This window comes from Henckelia pumila, chromosome 2 (assembly GCF_033568475.1).
Source record: "Henckelia pumila isolate YLH828 chromosome 2, ASM3356847v2, whole genome shotgun sequence".
Classification (NCBI taxonomy): domain Eukaryota; kingdom Viridiplantae; phylum Streptophyta; class Magnoliopsida; order Lamiales; family Gesneriaceae; genus Henckelia; species Henckelia pumila.
Genome location: NC_133121.1, coordinates 152813404 through 152841324, shown reverse-complemented (window position 1 = coordinate 152841324; position 27921 = coordinate 152813404). Strand labels below are relative to the sequence as shown.

Here is a 27921-nt window from a genome sequence, read left to right as displayed (position 1 = left end):
AATAAATGCGGTAAATAAATGTGTAAAATACATAAAGCGATAAATGAGATAGGATATGTTTATGGAAGTTCGATGATATATCGTCTACGTCTCCCCTTCTTGGTTAAGATCGATTAACCAAGGATCCACTAGCACTTCGAAAGCTTCGAACAACAACATGATCACCGTGCCGATACAACTCGAACAATTGGCCTTAAGGGCTCCAAGGATAGCCTCAACACAACACGATCACCGCGCCGCTACAACTCGAAACACTTGGCCTTTAGGGCTCCAAGGATAGCCTCAACACAACACACTTGGCTTCACACTCAAGTGCTTACAAAGATAGCACAACACACTTGGCTTCACACTCAAGTGCTTACAACGATAGCACAACACACTTGGCTTCACACTCAAGTGTTTACAACAATAGCACAACCAACTCACAAACTATTTTTACAAACACTCTCAAATACTTGAATATATCATACACACACTTTGATAGAGAGAAGATTTCTTGCAAAGTAGAGAAGAGATGAGTTGGGATGTCTCCAAATGACCTTGGAAGGCCGTTATTTATAGTTGGTAAGGATTTGAATCTGATTTGAGTGCATGGAGCGTGTGTTAGAAAGTCAAGGAGCGACAAAAAGTGTTCGGCGCCGCTGTCCCCTTCAAAAACAGCCCTATGCGGATTTTGTGGAAAAATCCTATCTCTCAATCTAACCGTCGGATTGAGCTCAAATTTTGAAAGACGCTTTCAAACATTCTAATAGTAATTCTGAACGGTTGAGAGGGGATTTAGAGGAATAAAACATGCCCAGTAAATTCCGGAAGTCGATTTATCATATTTTCGCTTCTTATTCTGTGCAACACTTATGCAAAATTCATATCTCACAATCCATCCGTTGGATTGATCTGAAATTTGGACATAAGTTTTATAACATCCTGATCTTGAGTTTGATAGGTGGAGATTTGATTTGGATGTCTCCAACACATCCCGTAATTTTCGGAAGTTGATTCTTCATCCTTCGCTTCATGTTCTGCAGAAATAGGTACTGCGCAGCTTTTGTGAAAAAATCATAACTCCATATCTAGCCGTTGGATTGACATGAAATTTTTATGTAAGTTTGAAAACATCCTGATCTTGACATTGACAGGTGAAGATCGGATTATAATGTTTCAAACGTTTCCAGTAAAAGTTTGAAATAGCCTCTTCATGGTTTCATTTCTTGCAAGAGTAGGTATTGTGCAGCATGTTTGAAAAAATCAAATCTCTCAATATGGCTGTTGGATTGCTCTAAAATCTGGACAGCTGGTTCAACACATCCGCAGCTAAATTATGACTTGTGGAGATCTGATTTTGAGTCATATAAAATTTCCATTAATTTTCGGAAGTTGTTGCTTCATACTTTTGGCTTTTTCCTGTCCTTTTCTTCATTTCCTCATAACAAGGTTTCATGGCATCCACATAACATTGTGTTCATTATATGAGCAGTATGAAACTTCATAAATACATTGATAGCTTCAAAATAACTTCCAATAATTTATTTGTCAATAAATCTAATCTGCAAAATCTCACTTTAAATGGTTAGTAACAATTAATCGAGTTTTGTAATCATCAAAACATAATATTATGAGACTTGTTAATGCATTAAAAACATTAATCTCATAACACGAGATTTGTATGCGTTTAAGGCGTAACAGAAACACATTTGGAAATTCATTCACCACTGGCATATGCCCGATACCAACACTATCAGCGGATGTATCAACTGTATAGATGAGGTAGCCTTCTGCGCCAGACTCCAAAGCTCTACAAGCTTTCAAAGCTGATACCAATGGCATCTGAGGTCGCGCTCCCTCACCGTAAAAGAACCAGCTATCATAACAAACCGGATGAAATCTTACCAATCTCTGGTAACAATCCAATGAAGCTCGGTATGTAGTCAACACATCGATTCCCAGAATTCAAGCAAAATCCTCCATTACTAATATCATGAGATTCTCCATAAAAACATTCCCTTCAAACTCTAAAGGGCAGCCTAAAAATAGAATCTTAGCCGGAACAGACTGATCCATTGGAGTAAAAACAACAACCACTGTGTCTAGTGATATATATGGCATCTTATACTTCTTAACAAAACATGCAGAAATGAAAGAATGAGATGCACCAGTGTCAATGAGTGCAAAAGCAGGTATATCAAATAACGAGAACATACCCGCTATAACCTTCTCATTCTCATCCACCGCCTGATCATGTCTCAAGGCAAAAAATTGACTTGTAGTACGAGGTTTCAGATTAGAACTCCCTGTCGACTGTCCCTGAGGTCTCTGCTGTACTTAAGCCTGAGAACCAGAACTTGAGCTAGAACCAGCTCCTCCGGTCTGTGGACAATCCTTCTTCAGGTGGCCAATCTCTCCGCATCGAAAACATGCCCCTGAAACCTTCCGGCATCTGTTGGCAGGATGATTCCCACCACAATGTCTACACGGCCCCTGATTCTTCTTTTCAAAGCGCATCACATCTCTAGATCCTGAGGAATAAGAAGTAGAACCAGACTTCTTGAACGACATCACATCACAACTCGCGGGTCTAGAGGAAAGGAAAGATCTGTTACGGAGGATGCTGTCCTCAGCCTGGTGACATCGACTCACTAATCCCTCGTAAGTCATGTCATCTCCCACAACAACTCGATCATGGATCTCCGGATTAAGGCCCTGGAGGAACTGATTGTACTTTGATTCCGTGCTATCAGCAATCTGGGGACAATAAGGCAGCAACTCAAAAAACTTCAACTGGTACTCATCGATCGACATCGATCCATGCCACAAACCTTGCAACTCGCTCACTTTCTCTTGTCGGAGATCAGGAGGAAAATTCAGCTTGTCAAAAGCTGTGCGGAACTCTTCCCAGGTAGCAACTCCTCGGACTAAAATAAAATGTGCAGATGCAGAATCCCACCACTTCCGAGCTCGTCCTTCTACCAGGAAATCAAGAGTCTCCATCCGTTGCTCCTCAGTTCATCGGAACTCCAGGAAACAAACTTCCATATGGCGCAGCCAGTTCCCTGCATCCTCTGGTGACTCTCCACCGACTAAGGGTTTCAGACCCATCTGCATAAACCTATGCATACTGAAACGCCTGTGATCATCATGGCGATGGTGATGACGACCCCAATGATGCTCCCGATCATCCTGATCACCACAGCGTCCACCTACGCTGCCGTGGATACTCTCGTCACCATGACCCGCCATCTACATGATGATTAAAGGTTAAAACCAATTCCAACAATCTAGATCCCAGATTACTATGCATGCTCTGATACTATAAATGTAGTGACCCGCACCGTGATCACCTATTAATCAGAAGCTTAAGCATGCATTTAAATTAACAAATAAATCATCAGAAATAAGAGCGGAAAAAAAATAAAATACAATCCCAAGGAAAGAAATCTGTAAATACTGTTATACAACCATATCGAACAATTCAAAATGTATCAACCCGAATACATCAAAAACAGCAACTTAGACAAATATCCCTGCTGGCCATCAGTAGCCTAAGCCCCCATGGAACCACCCACCTCATCCAACCGCAGACCTGCCCCATGGAATAGGGTGTCCAGACACAACAAAATACGGGACGTGAGCATGCAAAGCTCAGTACGAGAGTATGAGTGTAGTGACCCTGCATGGAATCACCTACTAACTGGCAACTAATAGCATGCATTAAACTTAAATACAGCAAAATACTTAACAGAGTAAAAACGTGCGGAAACGTAATCCATAATTTACATATCAGCTTAGTAATATAATCCAGGCTTAAATCTGTAGTGATACAACCATATCGAAATTCTTAAAAGTAAACATTATACAGCTAATAAATCGTGCTGTATAAAAACTTTCAAAGCTCCTGCTCCCTAGTCCTGCCTTGAACTACCAGCTCCGTCCATCCTGCGACCTGCCCCATGGAATAGGGTGTCCAAGATAACAACTAGGACGTGAGCGCTACGCCCAGTACATAGACATGAGTAAACATATGTATATAATGCATGCAACATGATGACTGGTACAGGGTCATCTGAAAAGTCATGCTCAGAACCGGCGCCATATGAGTGCTGCCACCGCACGGATCAACCTCTGGGTGCAACCACACTCGTCTAGTACACCAGAGTAGACAGACATAAATGCCCCCGCCGTCGCGGTACTCTCAGTGACAGACTATCGAGTATAGAGCTGAGCGGCTCTATAGTCAGGTATAACAAGGTATAGGCTCAACGTGTATATGCACATGACATATGAGTATAGAAGACGGTAAATCATACATCATGCCATATAATAATGCCAAATAAATGCAACATATAAACATGTATACTCGCTGGCAATCTCAGTCAATGTGTACGTACCTCTAGGCTAGTTCAAGTATAATAGGATCCTAGGTTCCAAGCCTATATTCAAAAGTTCACCGTATCACTACATAAATTCTATAAGTCTTAACTAAGCTAATAAGTACTCCCAAAACTTAAATAGATTCCCGGACCATACCTTCGTCCGTAGTTAGCCCTTTGGAGTCGCTAGTCCCGGATGACTATAACCACACCTTGGTTATTCCAGAACCTCTATTATAACCGATAGGGCCCTCAAGTGTATATCTCACACTATATACTGAAGAAGGAAACGCGGGAATTCGTATTTCAAAACTGAAGCAAATGAGCCCTATTTATAGCCAAAATCTCGGCAACGATCGGAACCACCGATCTCGGGATCGGAGCTTCCGATTCCAGCTCATTCTGTGCATGTCCGACACGTCGGGATCGGAACCACCGTTCCGGGATCGGAACTTCCGATCGAACCCCCGACCAACACTTGTCAAAACTCACAGCTGAGTCATCGAGCATTGCTGGCTGGCTGAGATCGGAACCTCCGTTCCTGATCGGAACGTCCGATCCCCGTGCATCCGATCTGCTTCCGAAGTGGTCAGGATCGGAGCTTCCGAACTGGGATCGGAGCTTCCGATCTGGCCCAAAGTCAAAAGCCCAAATTCCTCTTCCGAAGTCCAATAACACTCCGAAATAGATCAATTACCAACCCTTAATCATGTTTAACATATTATTATCTTAAAATGGGTTCCGGGTTACTACATTCTCCCCACCTTTAGATATTTCGTCCGCGAAATAACATCTAAAGATAAATCAAGATAACAATATGAAACAACAAACCATGTCTTATTACAACAACGGTAATTACATCTTATATGGTAATCAAAAATACAAAGCAAACAACTCAGGATATTCTGCTCGCATACGACTCTCAGTTTCCCAAGTTGCTTCTTCAACGCCTCGGCGCTGCCACTGTACCATCACAAGTGGTATAGTCTTGTTCCGAAGAACTTTCTCCTTCCTGTCTAGGATACAGATTGGTCGTTCAACAAAAGACAGATCTGGCTCTAGCTGAATATCAGTAGATTGAATCACATGAGATTCATCAGCTATGTACTGTCGAAGCAACGACACATGAAAAACATTGTGTATACTGGAAAGAGATGGCGGTAAAGCCAAACGATAAGCAACATCTCCGATCTTCTCCAGTATCTGGAAAGGCCCAATGTAACGAGGAGACAACTTGCCTTTCACACCAAATCTCATCACCTTCCTGAAAGGTGATACTCGCAGAAAAACATATTCACCAGGCTCAAACTGAAGTGGCCTGCGGCGAATATTCGCATAACTGGCTTGTCTATCTTGAGCAACTTTGATCCTATGCTTGATCAAATCTACCTTGTCTACAATCTGCTGCACCAATTCAGGACCCTCGACTTGCCGTTCCCCGACTTCATCCCAGAATAACGGAGTACGACACCGTCGACCATACAATGCCTCGAAAGGTGCCATATCAATACTACGATGATAACTGTTATTGTAGGCAAATTCAATCAAAGGTAACTGATCCTGCCAAGATAAACCAAAGTCCATGACAGAAGAACGTAGCATATCCTCCAGCGTACGAATAGTGCGCTCTGACTGCCCGTCAGTCTCCGGATGATACGCCGTGCTCAAACTCAGAGTGGTACCCAATGCCTGCTGAAAACTACCCCAAAAACGTGAAGTAAATCGTGGATCTCTATCACTGACAATACTCACTGGAATCCCATGTAATCGCACAATCTCCTGGATATATAAGCGTGTCATGCGATCATAAGAATACTCCCGGTTATAAGGAATAAAGTGTGCTAATTTCGTCAAACGGTCAAAAACGACCCAGATAGCATCACACTGACGTGACGTCATAGGCAAGTGTGTGACAAAATCCATAGTTACGTGCTCCCACTTCCATTCGGGAATCTCAAGATTCTGCAGTAATCCACCTGGTCGTCGATGTTCAGCCTTGACCTGTTGACAAACCAAACATCTCGAAACAAACTGATAAACACTTCGCTTCATTCCCTTCCACCAGAATCTAGTTCGCAAGTCCTTATACATTTTCATACTTCCAGGATGAACTGATAACCGACTCCTGTGAGCTTGACATAGAATATCATTCCTGAGCTCTGCAACATTAGGTACAACCACTCTATTGGATAGGCACAATAAACCATCTGCCTGAAAATGGAATCCATATGTATTAACTCCATTGGCTAGACGTGCCAATCGCTGAGTCTTAACATCAGATATCTGAGCATCTCTGATCCGAGAATACAATACCGGCTCAGATAGAATAGTATACAAACGAATCTCATTCCTCCCTTTCTTGTGCTTGAGCGTAAAACTCAATGAACAGCACTCTTGAATCATATGAGATATTTTATTAGTCTGAAGTGCAGACAGTCTCACCTGCCGACTCAAGGCATCAGCAGTAAGATTAGCAGAACCTGGATGATATTTGATTTCACAATCATAATCCTTCAGGAGATCCATCCAGCGTCTCTGTCGCATATTCAATTCTGCCTGAGTGAATAAATACTTCAAACTCTTGTGATCCGTAAATATCTCAAATTTCTCGCCATAAAGATAATGTCTCCAAATCTTGAGCGCAAATACAATGGCGGCTAACTCGAGATCATGCACTGGATAGTTATTCTCATGCGTCTTCAACTGTCGAGAAGCATAGGCAATAACATGTCCATGCTGTGTCAACACACATCCTAACCCCTGACCAGAGGCATCAGTATAAACAACATAACCTCCTGATCCAGAAGGTAGAGCTAGCACAGGTGCAGTAGTAAGACGTCTACGCAGCTCGTGAAATGACTCCTCACAATCCGAGGACCAAATGAAGGCAACATCTTTCCGTGTAAGCTGAGTCAAAGGCCTGGCCAACTGTGAAAAATTCTCGATGAACCGACGGTAATATCCCGCTAGACCCAAGAAACTACGAATCTCAGCAACCGTCGTCGGTCGAGACCAGTTCAGCACTGCCTCTATCTTACTAGGATCAACAGATATCCCTTCACTCGTAATCACATGACCGAGAAATACTACCCGATCAAGCCAGAATTCACACTTACTTAATTTCGCATATAGCTGCTTATCTCGTAACGTCTGTAGAACAATTCTCAAATGCTGTGCATGCTCATCCTTGTCATGAGAATAGACAAGAATATCATCTATGAAGACGATGACAAATCTATCCAGATAATCTCGAAATATCTGATTCATCAGATTCATAAAGACTGCCGGTGCATTCGTCAAACCGAATGGCATCACCAGAAACTCATAATGCCCGTATCTGGTCCTGAAAGCAGTCGTAGATATATCTGAGTCTCGTACCCGCATCTGATGGTATCCAGATCTCAGATCTATCTTCGAATAAACAGAAGTACCCTGTAGTTGATCAAACAGATCATCAATCCGCGGCAAAGGATACTTATTCTTGATGGTGACACGATTTAACTGCCTGTAATCAATACATAATCGATCCATCCTTCTTTTTGACAAACAAAACAGGTGCTCCCCACGGAGAAACACTCGGACGAATATATCCCTTATCAAGCAGATCCTGTAACTGCTGTTTCAATTCCCTCATCTCTGACGGTGCCAGACGATAAGGTGCTCGGGATATAGGTGTAGTTCCTGGTACTAGATCAATACCAAATTCAACCTCTTGAACCGGAGGAAAACCAGGAATCTCATCAGGGAATACGTCAGGAAACTCGCTGACAACCGGTAGCTGATAAATACCCGTACTACTCATGGACATATCAACTGCATAGATGAGGTAACCCTCCCCACCTGACTCCAAGACATGACATGCCTTCAGAGCCGAAACAAGTGGCATCGGAGGTCGCGCACCCTCACCATAAAAATACCAGCTATCACCCTCAACGGGATGAAACTGTACCAGACGCTGATAACAATCCACAGTAGCGTGATACAAAGTCAGCATATCTATTCCCAAAATACAATCAAAATCCGTCATCACTAATATCATCAAATTAGCCGATAACACATTACCCTCAAACTCCAGAAGGCAACCCATCACTAGACGCTTAGTTACTATCTCTTGCTCCAACGGAGTAGATACAACTAAATCCATATCTAATGATACGTAAGGTAATCTATGTCTCTTAACGAAGCGACTAGAAATAAAGGAATGCGATGCTCCCGTATCAATTAATACAAGTGCAGGAATACCACAAAACAAGAAGTTACCTGCCAACATGCGATCACTTCCCTCAGTAGCCTGCTCCTGAGACAGAGCAAACACTTGCCCTTGAGTCTGGGGACGATAACCAGAAGAACTCTGTGGTGCTGGCTGCTGACGTGGAAAAATAGAAGCTTGAGATCCAACTTGTGATCCCAATCCACTAGCAGAACCCATACGCTGAGGACAATCTCTCCGCAGATGTCCCTGCTGACCACAAATATAACACGCCCCAGTAGCTCTCCGACATGAAGCTGCAGGATGCTTCCCACCACAGTGGCTACAAAACTCCTCCTTCTTCTTCTTCCCAAAGCGGAAAGTACCTCGTGAACCACGAGAACCAGACGAAGTAGTAGGAGTAGAAGAAGACGTAGGTACAGATGGCACAACAGATTGAGCTCGAGGCTCAATAAATCCACTAGGCTGTGCTGGCATCATCAACTGTCCACGCCTGTTGCTAGTCTCCACAAGACGGCAACGGTTCACCAAAGTCTCATAAGATACCGGGTCATCACAGACGACAACCTGAGAATAGATATCTTGGTTCAGGCCTTGTAGAAAGATATCATATTTCGACGCATCACTCTCATTGATATGAGGACTGAAAGGTAGCAGATCAAGAAATCGCTGTTGATACTGATCAATAGTCATTGATCCTTGCCTCAAAGTAAGCAACTCCATAGATCGTGCTTGGCGAACAGCCGGAGGAAAATACAATTTCTGAAACTCCCGACAGAAATCCCCCCAAGTCACCTGTCCTCTCTCAGTACGTGCCTGAGCAACCTTGGCATCCCACCAAAAACGTGCTCTATCCTCTAGAACGAATTCTAGAACTTCCAGTTTCTGCTCCTCAGTACACTCAAAAGCTCGGAACGTGCTCTCAAGTTTAGACATCCAGCTTCTAGCTTGTTCAGGATTCTCGTCTCCCACTAAGGGTTTCGGTCCTACCTGCATAAACTTATTAATAGTATAGCGACGTCGACCCTCATGAGGACGATGTTGATCATCCTGATGATGATGGCGACGATGATGATGACCACTTCCCTGGCCAACACTACCGTGACTCTCGTCAGCCATATCCTGAAAAGAATTGCACATTAAAATCCCAAATGCGCAAGAATTACTCAAGACTAAACTAAATCTCAAGTACTAATCCCAAAATCTATGCATGCTCTGATACCAAAAATGTAGTGACCCTGCATGGAATCACCTAATAACTGGCAACTAATAGCATGCATTAAACTTAAATACAGCAAAATACTTAATAGAGTAAAAACGTGCGGAAACGTAATCCATAATTTACATATCAGCTTAGTAATATAATCCAGACTTAAATCTGTAGTGATACAACCATATCGAAATTCTTAAAAGTAAACATTATACAGCTAATAAATCGTGTTGTATAAAAACTTTCAAAGCTCCTGCTCCCTAAGCCTGCCTTGAACTACCAGCTCCGTCCATCCTGCGACCTGCCCCATGGAATAGGGTGTCCAAGATAACAACTAGGACGTGAGCGCTACGCCCAGTACATAGACATGAGTAAACATATGTATATAATGCATGCAACATGATGACTGGTACAGGGTCATCTGAAAAGTCATGCTCAGAACCGGCGCCATATGAGTGCTGCCACCGCACGGATCAACCTCTGGGTGCAACCACACTCGTCTAGTACACCAGAGTAGACAGACATAAATGCCCCCGCCGTCGCGGTACTCTCAGTGACAGACTATCGAGTATAGAGCTGAGCGGCTCTATAGTCAGGTATAACAAGGTATAGGCTCAACGTGTATATGCACATGACATATGAGTATAGAAGACGGTAAATCATACATCATGCCATATAATAATGCCAAATAAATGCAACATATAAACATGTATACTCGCTGGCAATCTCAGTCAATGTGTACGTACCTCTAGGCTAGTTCAAGTATAATAGGATCCTAGGTTCCAAGCCTATATTCAAAAGTTCACCGTATCACTACATAAATTCTATAAGTCTTAACTAAGCTAATAAGTACTCCCAAAACTTAAATAGATTCCCGGACCATACCTTCGTCCGTAGTTAGCCCTTTGGAGTCGCTAGTCCCGGATGACTATAACCACACCTTGGTTATTCCAGAACCTCTATTATAACCGATAGGGCCCTCAAGTGTATATCTCACACTATATACTGAAGAAGGAAACGCGAGAATTCGTATTTCAAAACTGAAGCAAATGAGCCCTATTTATAGCCAAAATCTCGGCAACGATCGGAACCACCGATCTCGGGATCGGAGCTTCCGATTCCAGCTCATTCTGTGCATGTCCGACACGTCGGGATCGGAACCACCGTTCCGGGATCGGAACTTCCGATCGAACCCCCGACCAACACTTGTCAAAACTCACGGCTGAGTCATCGAGCATTGCTGGCTGGCTGAGATCGGAACCTCCGTTCCTGATCGGAACGTCCGATCCCCGTGCATCCGATCTGCTTCCGAAGTGGTCAGGATCGGAGCTTCCGAACTGGGATCGGAGCTTCCGATCTGGCCCAAAGTCAAAAGCCCAAATTCCTCTTCCGAAGTCCAATAACACTCCGAAATAGATCAATTACCAACCCTTAATCATGTTTAACATATTATTATCTTAAAATGGGTTCCGGGTTACTACAATGAGTATATGGTATTATATGTGCATGTATGCAAGTGAAACGGGTGCCAAGACACTCAGGTCAAGAAACTAGCTCATAAACCGGGTCCAGGGTATATAGCACGCTGTGCCGTCACCTCAGGAGGTGGCTCATATACCTAGTGGATAATGGTGACCTGATACTAGTACATCTGTCCAACCATCAAGGTGACCTGACACAAGACTTACGTATCCAACCATCCACAAACTCGTAGGGTGAGCACCCTACTACAGGATACCTCTAAGGTAAAGGCTAAATATGCTCATGTATGCAACATACAGTCTGACATGCTGTATATAAAGGCATATAAAGCATGCAATCACATAACACTTGCAAACACATAATACATGCATACTCAATCTAGATATCTCGAATAATACTTCCGTACCTCATATACTAGGCAAGCTAAACCAGCTCTATGTCCAAGCCTATAATCCGCACTACAATGCAATGTACTCATGCATTACAATCTTATTATAAAAGCCTTAACTAAGCTATAGCATACTCCCTATTTACTATAAGGAGCCAGAGCTATACCTGCGGCCTTCGTCAACCCACTGATGACGACTGTCCCAAAACTTGGGCATCGCTCTGCAGCAACCCCGGAGCGCCTCGCCAACCTCCGGACCAAGCCTAGGAAGGCTGGAATCACCCCAAAACGCCTAAAATACACTGAAGACCGAGAGAGAAGGTTGTAAAAGGTGTGAGAAATGTTGCCCTCGGAACCCTATTTATAGGGCAATATCGGACGCTCTGGTCGGCCAGATCGGACGGTCCGATCTGCATGTCCTGCCACTTGTCACGATCTTGTGACATATGTCCCGCCACCACATCGGACGCTCCGATCTCCGCCACGTGTCAGTCCCAGCTTGGCACCTCATTGGATACCTAGCAATGGGTTTGGACGGTCCGTTCCTGGGTCGGACGGTCCGATCCTGCCCGAGCTCATTTTTTGCAATTTAGTCCCTTAATCAATTCCTTAATTACGTTTAAGTCCCTTAATCTTGTGAAATGGAACCGGGCTACTACAAGAGGTCTCAAGATGCAAATCCATCCAATCTTTTCAAGACTTAAGCAGTTTACTTAATCTATTCGACTACTCGAGCCAACAATTCTGTGGCATAAGGACTACTCAACCGTTCACCCTTTCAAATTATAAATAAAAATGGTTGAGTTCACACCTCACAAGGCTTTTATACCTACTATATCAGAAAAAATAGTTGACTAATCATGCACAACAAATTAAAATTCAGAAGATCAGAATGTTTATCCGAAAAGACACATATCGAAGTCTATAATCATTTGCTATCAATGACCGTTTATTTCCGCATTTATAAAATTCCAAATTGCTCTTTATTGAAGTTATGAATCAAGAAAGCACGAAGACAACAATTCTTTTGCATTTATGAAGCTACAATCGAACTTTGAACGAGACAATATACAAAAGTACTATAAATAGATGATGCTAAGAATAGCTTGATATAGAACGAACACACGTGATTTCAAACTTGCAAAGAAACTTTAAAAGCTTGCTTGCAGCGTCAAAGCACTCCAAAGTCCAAAGCTTCATATATTCTATTGGTCAACTAGACCTTGTTTCAGATAACTTTTATCAGGTCATCAAGGATCGTCTAGAGATACTATCAATCAATTGACCGTTTTTGTCCAGATTGTTTGAGGAGTTGTTGGAAATCTTGACTCTAAGGATTCATAATTTCTTTTTACTTGTGTTTTTTTGGTTATAAGACTTCTTGTATCAACCAAGTTGTTAACTAGGAGTTCCAAATTAGGTCGTGGTTAAGTCTTAAGGATGAAGTGAGTTGTTACAAATTCTTATACAACAAAAGTATTCCAGTGCATTTCTTCCTAAATGGATGAAGATCAGAAGACATAAAAAATTTTTGCATTCGAACTTTCATATATCTTGTGTTACTTACTTTACTACTATCTTTTATGTTGTTGGCTATCTTTTATTGGAGTATAAATTTTCATAAAAATCTATCGGACCATTGTCCGCATTAGTTGTGATCCGATCATTTTTATGCGCTGAGAATTTTGTTCTTGTATAGCTAATCTATTGATACTGGCCACATTAGTTGACAGTGTTTTTAGAGAAAATTTTTAAAGTGTGTATTCACTCCTAATTTTTAAACGCATTCTCAATCCTTACAATCAAGAAAAACCTTTTTTAAAAAGTGATATATTTCTCCACAACTTCATCAATAAAATTCTCATAAAATAATTTTTTTTAAAATTAATTTGAAAAAAGTTTTTATGGTGGCGAGATCTATTCTATATTGCTATTGAGTGACAGATCGAAATAGGCTTCGGATACTTTTGAATCACAAATTAATAATTATTGTTAATTATAATACCATGTTATCATATTCAGCGAGACAAATGAACCAAATAAATTATGGTTCCAATCCAAAAGGGCAGATCAGAGCCCCATTCTGCATTTAATCAACTTTATTTATGTGGATGATATATGCCTAAGCCTAACAACCATATCAATAATGATCTCGTGTCCTCATTTTGTGCTTCCGATTAATAATTTAAACTCTTTTATTTTTTTAGTGCACAACAAATTTATTTGCTTGTGGACAGATAACCAATCAATCTTGTGGGACTGGAAAAGCTACGTGCTAATTTAAAAGAAGTAATTTATGATAAATTTAAAAATAATTCGACATGATTTTGGTTTAAGAACTAGTCAAAATTTGGTTTTAGGGTAATAAATTGGTTTCTCATCGCGTCCAGTTCGATTTTCAGTGGACATGAATTGAATACAACATAGTTTTGAACGTTGCTAATATCTACGATAAAAATTGATAAGAGATTAAGCCAAAATTTGACCCGATTGATGCTTATCCGGGTAATCCGTGGAGATCCGAGTGGCCGAATTATTACTTGAGCAAGTCCAAGGAACGAAGTTCGTGGGTTGCTACTTTCATTACAAAGCAAAGTGAGTAGCGTCGGGGTTACACGACAAAAACACTCTGACACTCAAGTCAATATTTGCCCAATAAAATTTTTAGAAAAATAAAGAGCATATTACTATAGAGAACGTACCTTAAAATAAAATGATTTGAGCTATTTATAGATATTCGAAGAAATTCATGATCTTGAGCATCTTTTGATTTTTTTTTTATATAATTTATGGACCTTGATAAAATATCTCAATAAATAATTAAATATGACTGGACTTAATTGGATCGAGTAAATGAGTTTGAGATTGAGAGATGGTCAGATTGGGCTTGAATCCAAGAAATATTGAAAATCAAATGAAATGAACACAAATTCAAAGGTCAGAGCAGTGAAATGAAAAATTGATAAATAAGATGATCGAAAGCTTGCAAAGATCAATTTACTACATGATAAAATGGGGAAATTCTATGCTTCTGGGGTCCATTGATTTTAATCAATCATGTTCTGTCACGTCATCTCAGGGCAGTGCCCTTGACACTTCTCGATAAAATGTATGATTTTTGTGTAGGGTAAGTATGTTGCTAACTGAACTCGAATTAAGTCAGCAATTACAGTTTTAATCTATTAAATTTACTGCATGGCTTCTTAAATAATTTAATTTTATCCATCAAAATTTAGTTGAAATGCATAAAAAATTCGCGTGATCGCATTTGAATTTTCTAAAAAGTTTCTCGGAGGTTTATAGTAATCATATTTTTTTTCAAGAAATATTCCAAGAATTATTCCTCTGACGTATCCACGTCGTATATCATCATCAAGAAAGAGATATTAAAAGATCTGATAAATGTTTAAAGCATATGTTGTGAATAAGAATGAAACAGCCAACAGGTAACACATAATATGGGGAAAATTAGCATTTTAATCCTGTATTTTGGCTTCATTTTGGTTTTGGTCCTATATATTGGCTTGTTTTGAAAAAGATCCTGTAACTTTGTTTTTATTTTGGATTTAGTCCTACATGTTGATTGTTTTGGTTTTGGTCCTATAAGTTGACTTAATTTTTGATTTTGGTCCTATACAAAGTTATGTTTTGAAAAAAAATACAAGAATTTGGATTTTTTTTGGATTTGTTCATATTAGTTGACTTGTTTTTTTTATTTTGGTCATGAAAAAGATACGGTTCTGACCAAATTAAGCTCGGTTAAGTTAGAATAAGCGTCTATGTTTTTTATTTTAAAATAATAAATTAAATTTAGAATTTAGAAGTTGAATTTCCAACTTCACCGCTTAAGCTTTTATAATAAATATATTTTTATGATTTTATAATTAAATAAATTAGGTTTAAAATTTAGATGTTGACCTTCTAATTATTTTTTAAAATAATAATTATGTTCTAAAAGGTACAATAACTTGGTTTTTTTTTTTATTTTTCCTCCGTCGCCGAAACTGGAGGGAGCAGCAAAATTTTGCTTATTTGCAGTGTTTTAAAAAGCACGCTTAAGCGGCGATTAAGCGTGATAAAAGTGAAACATACCTAAAAAGCTCTGCTTTCGAGAAAAGAGGAACAAAAAAATTCAACCATAGTTGAGAACGATAAAAAAATATATTAGAGTGTTACTTTTTAAAAGAACGAAAGTATGTTTTAAATAAATTTTTGTTTTTTAGCTAATTTTGTTAATTTAGGTTGGAACTTATTTATATGTTCATTAATAGGTGCTAAGTGGGCGAACACTTAGTGCCAAATAAAAAAAAATCGAAGTTACAGTTGAGAACGATATAAATGAATGTTTGTTTGTTACTTTTTAAAAGGACAAAAGTATGTTACATTTAATACATTAAATTAACATATTTTACTTTTATTAAATTATTTATATTAAAAAAAGTTTAAGCGTAAAAAAATATTTTTTTATTAGTTAGTTGTAATTATCTCAAACCAATAAGCAGATAAAACATGAAAGAATAAAAAATATTTATTACAAAAATAATTAGAGATCAACTTCTAAATTCCAAAACATGATAACATACTGGACGAAAACCAAAAAACAAACCAACTTACAGGAACAAAACCAAAATAAGCCAACATATAGGACTAAATCCAAAAAAAAAAATCGAGTTACAGGATCTTTTTCAAAACAAGCCAACATACAGGACCAAAGCCAAAAAGAAGCCAACATACAAAACCAAAATGCTAATTTTCCCCATAATATGAGGTCCAAATTTTTATTTATTATTTTATGGGGTTTTATAAAAAAAATTGCGAAATGAATGTGGCACGGTACAGCTTTTGCAGCTTCTGTTGCAATCATTTACGACTATAGTTTTTTCTATATAAAAAAAATGATGTGGAAGGTTTACGAAACTAATGCAATCCCGGACACACTGTAACGGTCTCACGGATTCAAATATCATCTTTTTCCCTTATAAATGCCTGTTTTTGTGGATCCGAAAAATTCGGATTTTTCATTAGAAAAAAGATAAATTCGGTTTGAATTCGTGTTAGGCTGTCCCAAATTCATCTACCATGGATTCAGACAAAATCGTCTTCAGAAAATTTGAAACTAGGCTAATTTTTAAGAAAACAATATATATAATTTTTAAAATTAAACATCGATACGATTACTTCATTCAATAATTGAAATTCCAAATTATTGGAACTAAACCAAAGAAAGGCCCCAAGAAGCCACCTGGGTGGCCTTCCCTTGGATCAGTCGTGGATTCAGACACTGTCTACCCGTGAATTTAATTAACATGTGTTACAAATTTATGGGCGGGTGGACTCAACCTCCCACGACTATATATAATCGGACTTCAATCTCATAATATAACGCTTGTTCTTGTTTTTGAAAGGTAAGTCACTTTGTAAACAAATACACATTAATTTCTTTTATATAGTTGTATGTTCTAATCATGTTTTTAAAAATTGTCATATTATAATTCAATTCGTTGAGTTTATCCTAACTTCGCACGGTAATTATCATAATTGTTTTTTTTATAAATGGTATTGTTGGTGATTAAGGTGAAGTAAAAAAATTAAAATTAATTTAATTTTAGCAAAATTTTTAATATTTGTTTTGTGCATTAAGAGTACTGATAATTTTTTATGAGATAAAAGAGTACTGATAAATTGAATATAATAATTTGAGAGATTGATGTAATTATTTTAGGAACCGATATATTAGTTATTGTTAGAATAAAAAATGTGTTTAGAAGGAGGTGAGTAAAAATTTTAAAATACTTTAAAAGTGAAAGAACATGTTGTGCACATGTCTTTTAAATTATTTTCTTATTGTATTCAATTTTTATATTTATAGTATTGCCTTTCTTAGAACAAGTTTTAAAATTGGTAATATCAGTTATATCTTGAATCGAAATATTTGATTCTGATGATATATTGTTTCCATGCTTTGTAGGTTCTTATTTATGAAAACATATTGAAGATCTATTTATAGGAGTGCTTGGACCGATCAGAAAGACAACGAGATAGAGAGATCAAGAGAGTGAAACGTAGAGAGCAAAATACATAGAGAAAGTACTGCAGAAATTCTAGAGTATTGAAAATCGATCATTGAAGAATTTCTGAAGAGATACTACTGCTACGTTGTGTTGTCGAGTAGTGTTGAAAACACTGAAGAACACACGAGTGAAGTGTTGTTCAGAAAGTGTTTCTTTGGTTTTTGTTTTTCGGTTTAGAACTTCCTATTGATGTTTTATTCTAGTTCTTACTAGTTTTTAGGTAGTCATTTATTTTCTCAATTTGTTGAGAAAAGTAGTTTTTCATAAACAATCAGGCACCGTTTGGTTCGAGTATAAGATAAATAATATTTCGATAAATAATATAACGTAATATAAAATAAATAGAAAATTATAGTTAATTTAGTATTTGATTTGATTGATAGATTATAATTTATTTGATTTGATTGAGTGAATTTTATATTAAAAATATAAATTACCATTTTGTCCTTTTGAGAATAAATAAAATATGAATAATATTATTTATAAGGATAATATAGTAATTTAAGTTCAACGATTTGATTGATTTAAGATAAATGATTAATGATTTGATTGATGTAAAATAAATAATTAATAGATGGATAAATAATATGACGAGAAGAACACGGGATTGGATAGGATAAGTTGTACAAGTACTATTAGTACTTGTACCAAACGGTACCTCACTAGTTGGGTTTTGTAAACTGATTTGATTTTCTAGTGATTATTTCGTCATGAGGCATCGTACAAGTACTTAGTACTTATGCATAAATACCTGTATGCTATTTACTTTTGCTGTTAGTTAATTATTCCGCTGCATAGTGTTTTCTTGAAGTGTTGACAACACTGAAAGATAACACACACTCGAAAAGTTTTCTGGTATTTCTGTGATTTTATACTGTCCAAACATTACAAGTGGCGTCAGAGACATTCACTTGACGATACTAAGTGTGATTCTGTTTTTGTGTTTGACAGGATATCACAATGTAGATACCTTATTCAGGAACTGCTCAACGTCCTCCAATCTTGGATGGATCCAACTATGCTATCTGGAAAGTTAGGATGTGTGTCTACATCAAATCGATTGATGAAAAGACATGGCAGTGTGTGTTACAAGGATGGAATCCACCAAGGAGAACTGATGGAGAAGGTGATTTTCTCCTCAAACTAGAAACAGATTGGAATGTCGATGAGACTGCTGCTTCGAATATGAACAATAAAGCCCTTAATGCTATATTTACTTCTCTTGATTCCAATATGTTTTCACTAGTCACTAACTGTGTATGTGCTAAACAGGCTTGGGAAAAACTTCAAATGCACTGTGAAGGATCCGAAAGTGTGCGTCGAACCAAAATAAGGATTCTCACTACTCAATTTGAAAATCTGAGAATGGAAGAGAGTGAGTCAATCGATGATTATGAACGTCGCTTAAGAAAGATCGAGAATGAGTCAATTGATCTTGGTGATGCTATTTCAAACGAACGTTTAGTAAGAAAAGTTTTGAGATCACTGCTGTTGGAAAACCATTGAGGATTTGCGGACCAAAACAGAATACCATCCCTTCAAAGAGTCAAAATAACTTTCAGAAAGAAGGAAAAACACTGACTATCTCAAAGAAGTTTGAGTCTGTAAAGTGTCATGAGTGCACAGGATTTGGTCACTATGCTAATGAGTGTCCAACAAGACTTCGCAAAGGAATGTGTGCGTCCCTAAGTGATGATGAAGATGAGGAAGGTACAGAACAAGGAGTAGAAGAGACTCACAATGCTTTTTCAGTTCTGGTGCTGCAGAAGAAACATAGTGTTGTTACAAGTGTCACAACACTTGGTCACAACACTGGCCCGAAGATATTTTGTCTGAATGCTTCGGTACTTAAAGACTCTAACAATCAGGATGCTGATGAAGAAGAGCTGTATTTAGAGAAGGCCCAGAAGATGTATGAAGAATTGTATACTGATTGATGTTAAGGAACAAATCAAATTCAATACTTTCAAAAGAAAACAGTGAACTGAAAGCTTCAGTGGCTAGACTTGAAGTTGTTCTGAGCAAAAAAGATTTAGAACTAGGCAAGGTCAAAGAAGAGCTTGAAAGAGCCAATGCAACTCTCACAAAGTTTAATTCAAGCAAGATCAAACTGGATTCAATTTTGATGATGGGAAAAGATGATAGAGCTGGTCTAGGCTTTCAAAACAGCAAGTTTGAAATAGGGGAGTCATCACAAACTATTTTTGTCAAAGAGAACAGTAACTCTACTACTGTTCCAATTGCAATTCCAAAGGAAAAGCCAAATCCATTGAAGACACAAGCTCCTGTTCAGAGGAAAAAGTAAAAGAAGCGTAGGTTTGTTTATCATTACTGTCACAAGCAAGGTCACATCAAGCCTTACTATTTTAAGCTCAGGTATGACTATATGTACTGGAATACCAGACAAGTGTTACCATCAGTGTTGCCAACACTGAACCAGAACACTGCCTGGAAGAAACATTCTAAGAAAAAGGTTTGGGTACCAAAAGATAAATCTAGTTATAATGTCGTTTATACTTTCTTGAAAACTAATGTGGCAGGTCATTGGTACTTCGACAGTGGCAGTTCACGCCACATGACAGGATTGAAGAAGTATCTTTCTGACTATGTTGAACAGGATAAAGGAAAAGTGACATATGGAGGAGGAGCCAATGGAAAGATTGTTGGAAAAGGCACCTTGAATGTAGAAGGACTGCCTAAGCTTCACAATGTTCTACATGTTGAAGGATTAAATGCTAATTTTATTAGCATTAGTCAACTTTGTGATGATGATCTTTATGTTAAATTTGATAAAAATTTATGTCAAGTTTTTGATAAGAGTAATTCGTGTGTTTTGACAGGGTCTAGATCATCGGACAACTGTTATCAACTTGGAGAGGATTTTGCTTGCAAATTCACCAAGGTTGATGATTTGAATTTATGGCATCAAAAGTTGGGACATGCCAACTTCAAAGCACCGAAGAAACTGAGCCAGTATGATGCTGTACTTGGAATGCCAAATCTAACTTCTGGAATTTCATACGTGTGTGGAGACTGTCAGAAAGGTAAGCAAACTCGTGTGTCACATCCAGTGTTACAATACTGTGGGACAACACGATGTCTTGAACTCCTACACATGGACTTAATAGGACCTATGAAGGTTGAAAGCTGTGGAGGTAAGAGATATTCATTTGTGTGTGTTGATGACTTTTCAAGGTACTCATGGGTAAGATTTCTAAGAGAAAAGTCTGAGACATTTGAAGCTTTCAAAAAGTTAATAAAACAGATTACTAACTTGTATTCTTTGAAGGTTATCAGGATTCGAACTGACCATGGTAAGAAATTTGAAAACTCATTGGTTCATCAATTCTGTGAAAAGGAAGGTATATCACATGAATATTAAGCACCCAAGACACCTCAGCAGAATGACATTGCCGAAAGGAAAAACAGAACCCTCCAAGAGATGGCAAGGGTTATGTTAAGCTCCAAAAATATTGCAAAAAGATTTTGGGCTGAGGCTTTAAATACTGCATGTCACATATCCAATAGGATATATGTTACGCCTTAAACGCATACAAATCTCGTGTTATAAGATTAATGTTTTTAATGCATTAACAAGTCTCATAATATTATATTTTGATGATTACAAAACTCGGTTAATTGTTACTAACCATATAAAGTGAGATTTTACAGATTAGATTTATTGATGATTAAATTCTTGGAAGCTATTTTGAAGCTATACATGTATTTATAAAGTCTTGTATTGCTCATTGAATAGATGGAACATTGTTAAGAGATATGAAGAAAAAGACAAGAAGAAGCCAAAGTATGGAGCAGCAACTTCCGAAAATTACTGGGCATTTTCTAGCATTGAAATCCAATCTTCACCAGTCATAATATTTATGAGGAAGTTTTACATGTACTGTCCAAATTTTAGAGCAATCCAACGGCTAGATATGGAGTTATGATTTTTCCACAAAAGTTATGCAGTACCTATTTCTGCAGAACATAAAGCGAATGATGAAGAATCAAATTCAAAAAATAACTGGGAAAGATGGAGACATCCAAATAAAATATCCACCAATCTGATTCAAATTTAGGATGTTTTACAACCTATTTCCAAATTTCAGATAAATCCAACGGATGGATTGTGAGATATAAATTTTTCAAATTTGTTGCACAGAACAAGTTTGAAAACTTGATGAAGCAACTTTCGAAAATTACTGGAAATGTTTGACTTGTTTAAATAAAATCTCTAACATTCCGAATGAAGATCCAGATGTTTTAAAGCTTCGGTTTAAATTGCAGATCAATCCAACAGTTAGATTATGAGATATGATTTTTCCACAAAATCCGCTCAGTGCTGGAAAAAAGTAGGCAGCGGCGCCGAACACTTTTTGTCACTCCTTGACTTCTCAACACATGCTCCATGCACTCAAATCAGATTCAAATCTTTGCCAACTATAAATAGAGGCCATCCAAGGTCATTTGGAGATATCCCAACTCATCTATTCTCTACTTTGCAAGCAATCTTCTCTCTATTAAAGTGTGTGTGTGATATATTCAAATATTTGAAAGTGTTTGTAAAAATAGTTTGTGAGTTGGTTGTGCTATTGTTGTAAACACTTGAGTGTGAAGCCAAGTGTGTTGTGCTATCGTTGTAAGCACTTGAGTGTGAAGCCAAGTGTGTTGTGTTGAGGCTATACTTGGAGCCCTTAAGGCCAAGAGTATCGAGTTGTATCGGCGCGGTGATCGTGTCAAGTTTTACGGCTATCCTTGGAGCTATCAAGGCCAAGAAGTTGAAGTGCTAGTGAATCCTTGGTTAATCGATCTTAACCAAGAAGGGGAGACGTAGACGATTTATCTCGAACTTCCATAAACATATTCTATCTCATTTATCGCTTTATTTCTTTTACGCATTTATTTACCGCATTTATTTTTGATTGCTTTAAGTCTTCCGCTTGCGTATTTGCATAATCGCTTTAAATTATTAAAGTTGCCAATAGAACCTAAATCCCCCCCCCCCCCCAATTAGGTTCTAACAGTATATTTAAGGAAAGGTTCTACTATGACATCCTATGAAATTCTCATGGGAAAGAGGCCTAACCTTAAATATTTTCATATTTTTGGATGCATATGTTATGTTTTGAATGACAGGATGCAGTTGGCTAAGTTTGATTCAAAAAGCGATAAGTGTTTATTTCTTGGATATGCTTTGAATAGTCGAGCATATCATGTGTTTAACTTGAGAACTAGAACTATCATTGAATCTATTAACGTGGTATTTGATGATTATGCAGATCTGAAGGGGAAAACAATTGAAGATAATATTGATGATATGCTAGATACTGTTACTCCCCAGACTGATTCCAGTGTTGTCACTAGTGTTGTTCCACCTGAAAATCACCCAGCACAACACTAAGTCCAACACTGAATATGAATGAATAGAATACAGAAAATCAGGATGATTTTGAAGACGAAATACAAGATGTTGTACATAATGTACCTAGAAAAATTCAGAAAAACCATCCTACTTCACAAATCATAGGAGAGGCACAAGGAAGGATGCAAACCAGAAGAAAGGAAAAAGTTGTTTATCAAAAGATGAGTGGGTTAGTGTGCATGAATTCCGCATACTCTCAGGTAAGACATTCTTGCTTTGTGTCTAGTATTGAACCAAAAAATGTTGGTGATGCTTTAAAAGATGTGTTTTGGGTCAATTCTATGCATGATGAACTTGAACAATTTGTTAGGAATGATGTGTGGATCTTAGTTCCTCCACCTGATCATAGTAATATCATTGGAACAAAATGGAGTTTTAAGAATAAAACTGATGAATCAGGAAATATTGTAAGGAACAAAGCTAGGTTGGTAGCTCAAGGATATACACAAGTTGAGGGGGTGGACTTTGATGAAACCTTCGCACCTGTAGCCCGTATAGAATCTGTGAGATTATTGTTGGCTATTGCATGTCACATGAAAATGAAACTTTTTCAAATGGATGTCAAAAGTGCATTTTTGAATGGAATTTTGAATGAAGAAGTGTATGTAAGGCAACCTAAGGGATTTGAAGATCCACATCATTTTGATCATGTTTATAAGTTGAAGAAGGCCTTATATGGATTGAAACAAGCACCTCGTGCTTGGTATGGAAGGCTCACGGAGTATTTGCTTGACATTTGATTCAAAAGAGGTGAGGTAGATAAAACACTTTTTGTTCAAAAAGTACAAGGTAACATAATTATCTGTCAAATCTATGTTGATGACATAATTTTCTGTGCTTCATCTCAAAAACTTGTAAATGATTTTGTTGAAAGCATGACTGCTACCTTTGAAATGAGCATGGTAGTGAGTTGAATTACTTTCTAGGATTACAAGTGAAACAAATGAGTGATGGAATCTTTTTGTGTCAAAGTAAATATGCTAAGAATTTGGTGAAAAGGTTTTGTACTGATCATGTTAGACATATGAAAACACCAATGAGAACTAATGAAAAACTGTGCAAAGACAGTGTTGCTGACAGTGTTGACAACACTTTGTACAGAAGCATAATTGGAAGTCTGTTATATCTAAGTGCAAGTCGACCTGATATTATGTTCAGTGTGTATTTGTGTGCCCGATATCAATCTGATCCTAAAGTCACACATATGAAAGCTGTAAAACAAATTTTGAAGTATGTTGCAGACACTTTAGAATTAGGGTTATGGTACACTAAAGAAACCAATACTAATTTGGTAGGCTATAGTGATGCTGATTGGGCAAGAGATGTTGATGAGAGAAAGAGCACCACGGGTGGTTGTTTTTATTTGGGTAACAACTTGGTTTCATGGTATAGTAGGAAGCAGAACTGTGTGTCACTTTTCACTGCTGAATCCAAATATGTGGCAGCGGGAAGTTGTTGTTCTCAATTAATTTGGTTGAATCAAATGCTACAAGACTATGGTCTTAAAAGTGAAACACCAATTGTGTACTGTGATAACTCAAGTGCTATAGATATATCAAAAAACCCAGTACAACACTCTCGAACTAAACACATTGACATAAGACATCACTTCATTCGAGATTTAGTTGAGAACGACATGATCCATATGGAGTTTGTTGGGACCAATAACCAACTGGCCGATATTTTTACAAAAGCATTATACTTCGAGAGATTCTCCAGTCTTAGGAAATCTCTCAACATGTGTTCTTTATAAGCACTCACGGTTGCTGTCCTTAAGTATTGCCAACACTGACGGACAACACCAAACATGCATGTGCATTTTTAGGACTTTAGGCATACTGCATATTCATAATGTTCTATGTTTTGCACTGTTTGATAATACTGACTGACACTTTGTAGTTCTTCTGTCAAAGTTATTTTCAGAACACACTTGCCATGAAAATATGCTTTAAACCACGAAGTAGTTGAGGGATGTTCGTGTATTCCATGATATTGTCCCATGTGAAAAGTGGTTTTAAAAAATTAAAAAGCATGGTTTGATAAAATTTCAGTGACCAATGTCTTGAAAATCAAACTAAAATCGGAAGAAAATTGGAAAAAGCTACCTAAGAGAGTCCAATGAAGACCGTTCTTTTAGTGTGCAGGCTACCACTTCTGAATCAAAATAAAAAGAAGAAAAACATGGCTCTGAAAGTGTGTCAAATTCAAAATTATTTTGAAGACTACAGTGTTGTTGGGAATTGTTGCCAATATTGGTTCTTAACACGTACTGCACACACTTTGCATGCATTTTTAATCTAATATCATTACATTCTGTTTTAGACATAAATTAGATCATGCATTTTGCATTTATTGTGATCATATCGTGCTCAGGGTTAAAAGTTCAAAGACGAACACAAATTGGAAAAATTGCCCAACTTGATGAAAATTGAATTGGTTGAGATTGAATATGTTTCAGTGGTGTTAAAACTCGATATGGAGTTATTTATTTTGGGAAATATTGATATATTCTTAAGTGAGAGTTTTTGGGTATCCTTAATTAATCAAATTTAATTTCCTTAATTAGAGAGATTTTTTTACCCGTTGGAGAATTGTTACCGTTAGGGGGAGATTTCTAGTCTGATATGATAGATAGGATTTTTGATCTTCTTTTACTGTTTGAACCCCTATTCCTATATATTTCTATCACTGTAGAAATTGATCTATCATCTTCAACTTTTTCTAACTCTCTCTGCAAAAATTCTCTGAAACCCTTACTTTCTAAATTGTTTATAATGGCAGGCAAAGCTTTCGATTCGCATGATATACGATCGGAGATGGGTTATCAAGAGGAAGACAAGCCTTTGGAGGTATCTTCTGATCCTATTCTCACAATTGTACCTACGGCCATTCAACCTACACCGTTGGCAAAAATTGCTCCAGGAGAACCCGGGAACGAAATCGACCTTGATAATCCTCCTGATTTCTCAGTGTTGAATCGTGTGTTCCCAACACAGCCAATAGCAAGAAGGTCAAAGTGCCAAGCGGGCTTCAACCCCGATTTTACTACCAATAAGAGATTTCGTGGTAAGGGAGAGACTTCACGTCCTATTTTGGATGATCCAGATTCTCATCTGGAGATGATTCTGCAGATCAGAATTTTGAGGTGGTTTCTAGGACAAAAACCTCTGTTGCTGAAAAGGCCAAATCAAAGAAAGGAGATTCATCTAGTGGTGATGATTCTTCTGATGAAGATTCTACTGATGTGGCTTCTACTGAGAAAGAGCCATCTAGTGCTATTGTTGTTGATGATACCACAAAGACAACCACAGAGGCTCCAGTGTCTACTGATGAGGAAATTTCACTGGCCACATTCATGGCAAATATTCGAAAAACCAAGGATAAACCAATTGCATCGTCACAGGTTCCATCTGATGGTGATGAACTAGATGCTGAAATATTGCAAGAGTTTGAGAATAACCGGCCCCAGAAGTCTGATAGTTCATCTTCTTCAAGTTCTGAGGAAGAAGATTATGAGGATGCTGCTTCTGATGGTTCTAGAAGTTCTGAGGAACAAGCTGCTGATAACAGTGTTGCCAACACTGATGACAACATTGATGCTGAATCTGACTCTGAGATTGATCTTGCAAAGGCATACAATCTTCAGTTTTATTCAAAGGAATCTGCTGATGAATGGGAAGCTCTGTCTGGAAAAGACTGTTGGGAAGAAAGAAATATTGATGAAGTGTCCTTCGAAAAGCAGAACTTGGTGACTTTCTTGAAACAGCAGAATTTATATTCTACTGTCACCATTGCCGGACCATTTTCAAGAAGAGTTGTGTTAGAATTTTACTGCAATCTGAACATAAAGACCGGAGATGAAGAATCATTTAAGTTTGGAAGAGTGTACATCCAAGGAAAGGTGTATGATTTTACTCCTGTTTTGATCAATGAGCACTACAATACTCCTGATATCGATGACGATGCAGTTACTGAGGATATTGATCAAGTCACTAAAGTGATCACTGGAGGAATGGTTCAAAAATTTCCACTGCACCTAGACAAGTTGTCAGCTGCAAATCTTACTTCTTTCTTTTCTGTGCTTCACAAAATTGCGATCAGGAATTGAACGCCATCTACTAATACAACAGTGGTAACTAAGCCACAAGCCCTTGCGCTGTTTGCCATTGGAACTCAAGCTCCTTTGGACTTTGGAAATTTGGTATTTGAAAATATTATGACCTTTCGAGAAGGTGGTTGGAAAGCAACTAAGTTTCCGTTTCCTTCATTGATCTATGGTATGCTGGAATCTCAAGGCTTCACGAAAGAGGATGATGAAGAATTGATTGGAGAAGATGAGCTTATCAAGATCGCACCCGGTTTGCTGAAGGGAAATAGGAAGATTGATCTACCATGGACTGGTGTTGTACCCAGTGTTGCCAAACACTGAGTCTGTTCCACCCATGACCATTCATAACACTGTTGTGATTATGTTGAATTCTAATGCAATTCGTGCTCAAATGGCTCATGCTGAACTGAAAATTGCACAAGCCAAAGCTGATCTCGAGTACTATGAAGCCTTAATGGCTGAGTACAGGACTAAACTTGGACTACCAGGGCCCTCTGGACAAAAAGAGGGAGTAGGATCAAGTGCTGATCAAGCTGAAGATGATAAAGATGATTAGTTGTGGTTGATCGTAATTGGTTTTAGGATTTTTTTTCTTATCCTTATCTTTTATTTTTGTTATTTTGCTCTGAGTTAGTAATATATTTTTGAGTTGATTAGGTTGTGCTC

At 38.1% G+C, this 27921-nt stretch overlaps 1 protein-coding gene across 1 annotated transcript; it reads right to left on the bottom strand.

Annotated features, from left to right (window-relative positions):
- Positions 1–2319: 2319 nt before the first annotated feature.
- Positions 2320–2985, bottom strand: LOC140878719 (uncharacterized). Its single transcript, XM_073282331.1, has one exon. The coding sequence runs from the start codon at positions 2983–2985 to the stop codon at positions 2320–2322; it is 666 nt and encodes a 221-aa protein (XP_073138432.1).
- Positions 2986–27921: the final 24936 nt, after the last annotated feature.

What these genes read in the sequence shown, in the direction of transcription:
- LOC140878719 (XM_073282331.1), bottom strand. Translation starts at nt 2,985, where the DNA reads ATGGAGACTCTTGATTTCCTGGTAGAAGGACGAGCTCGGAAGTGGTGG.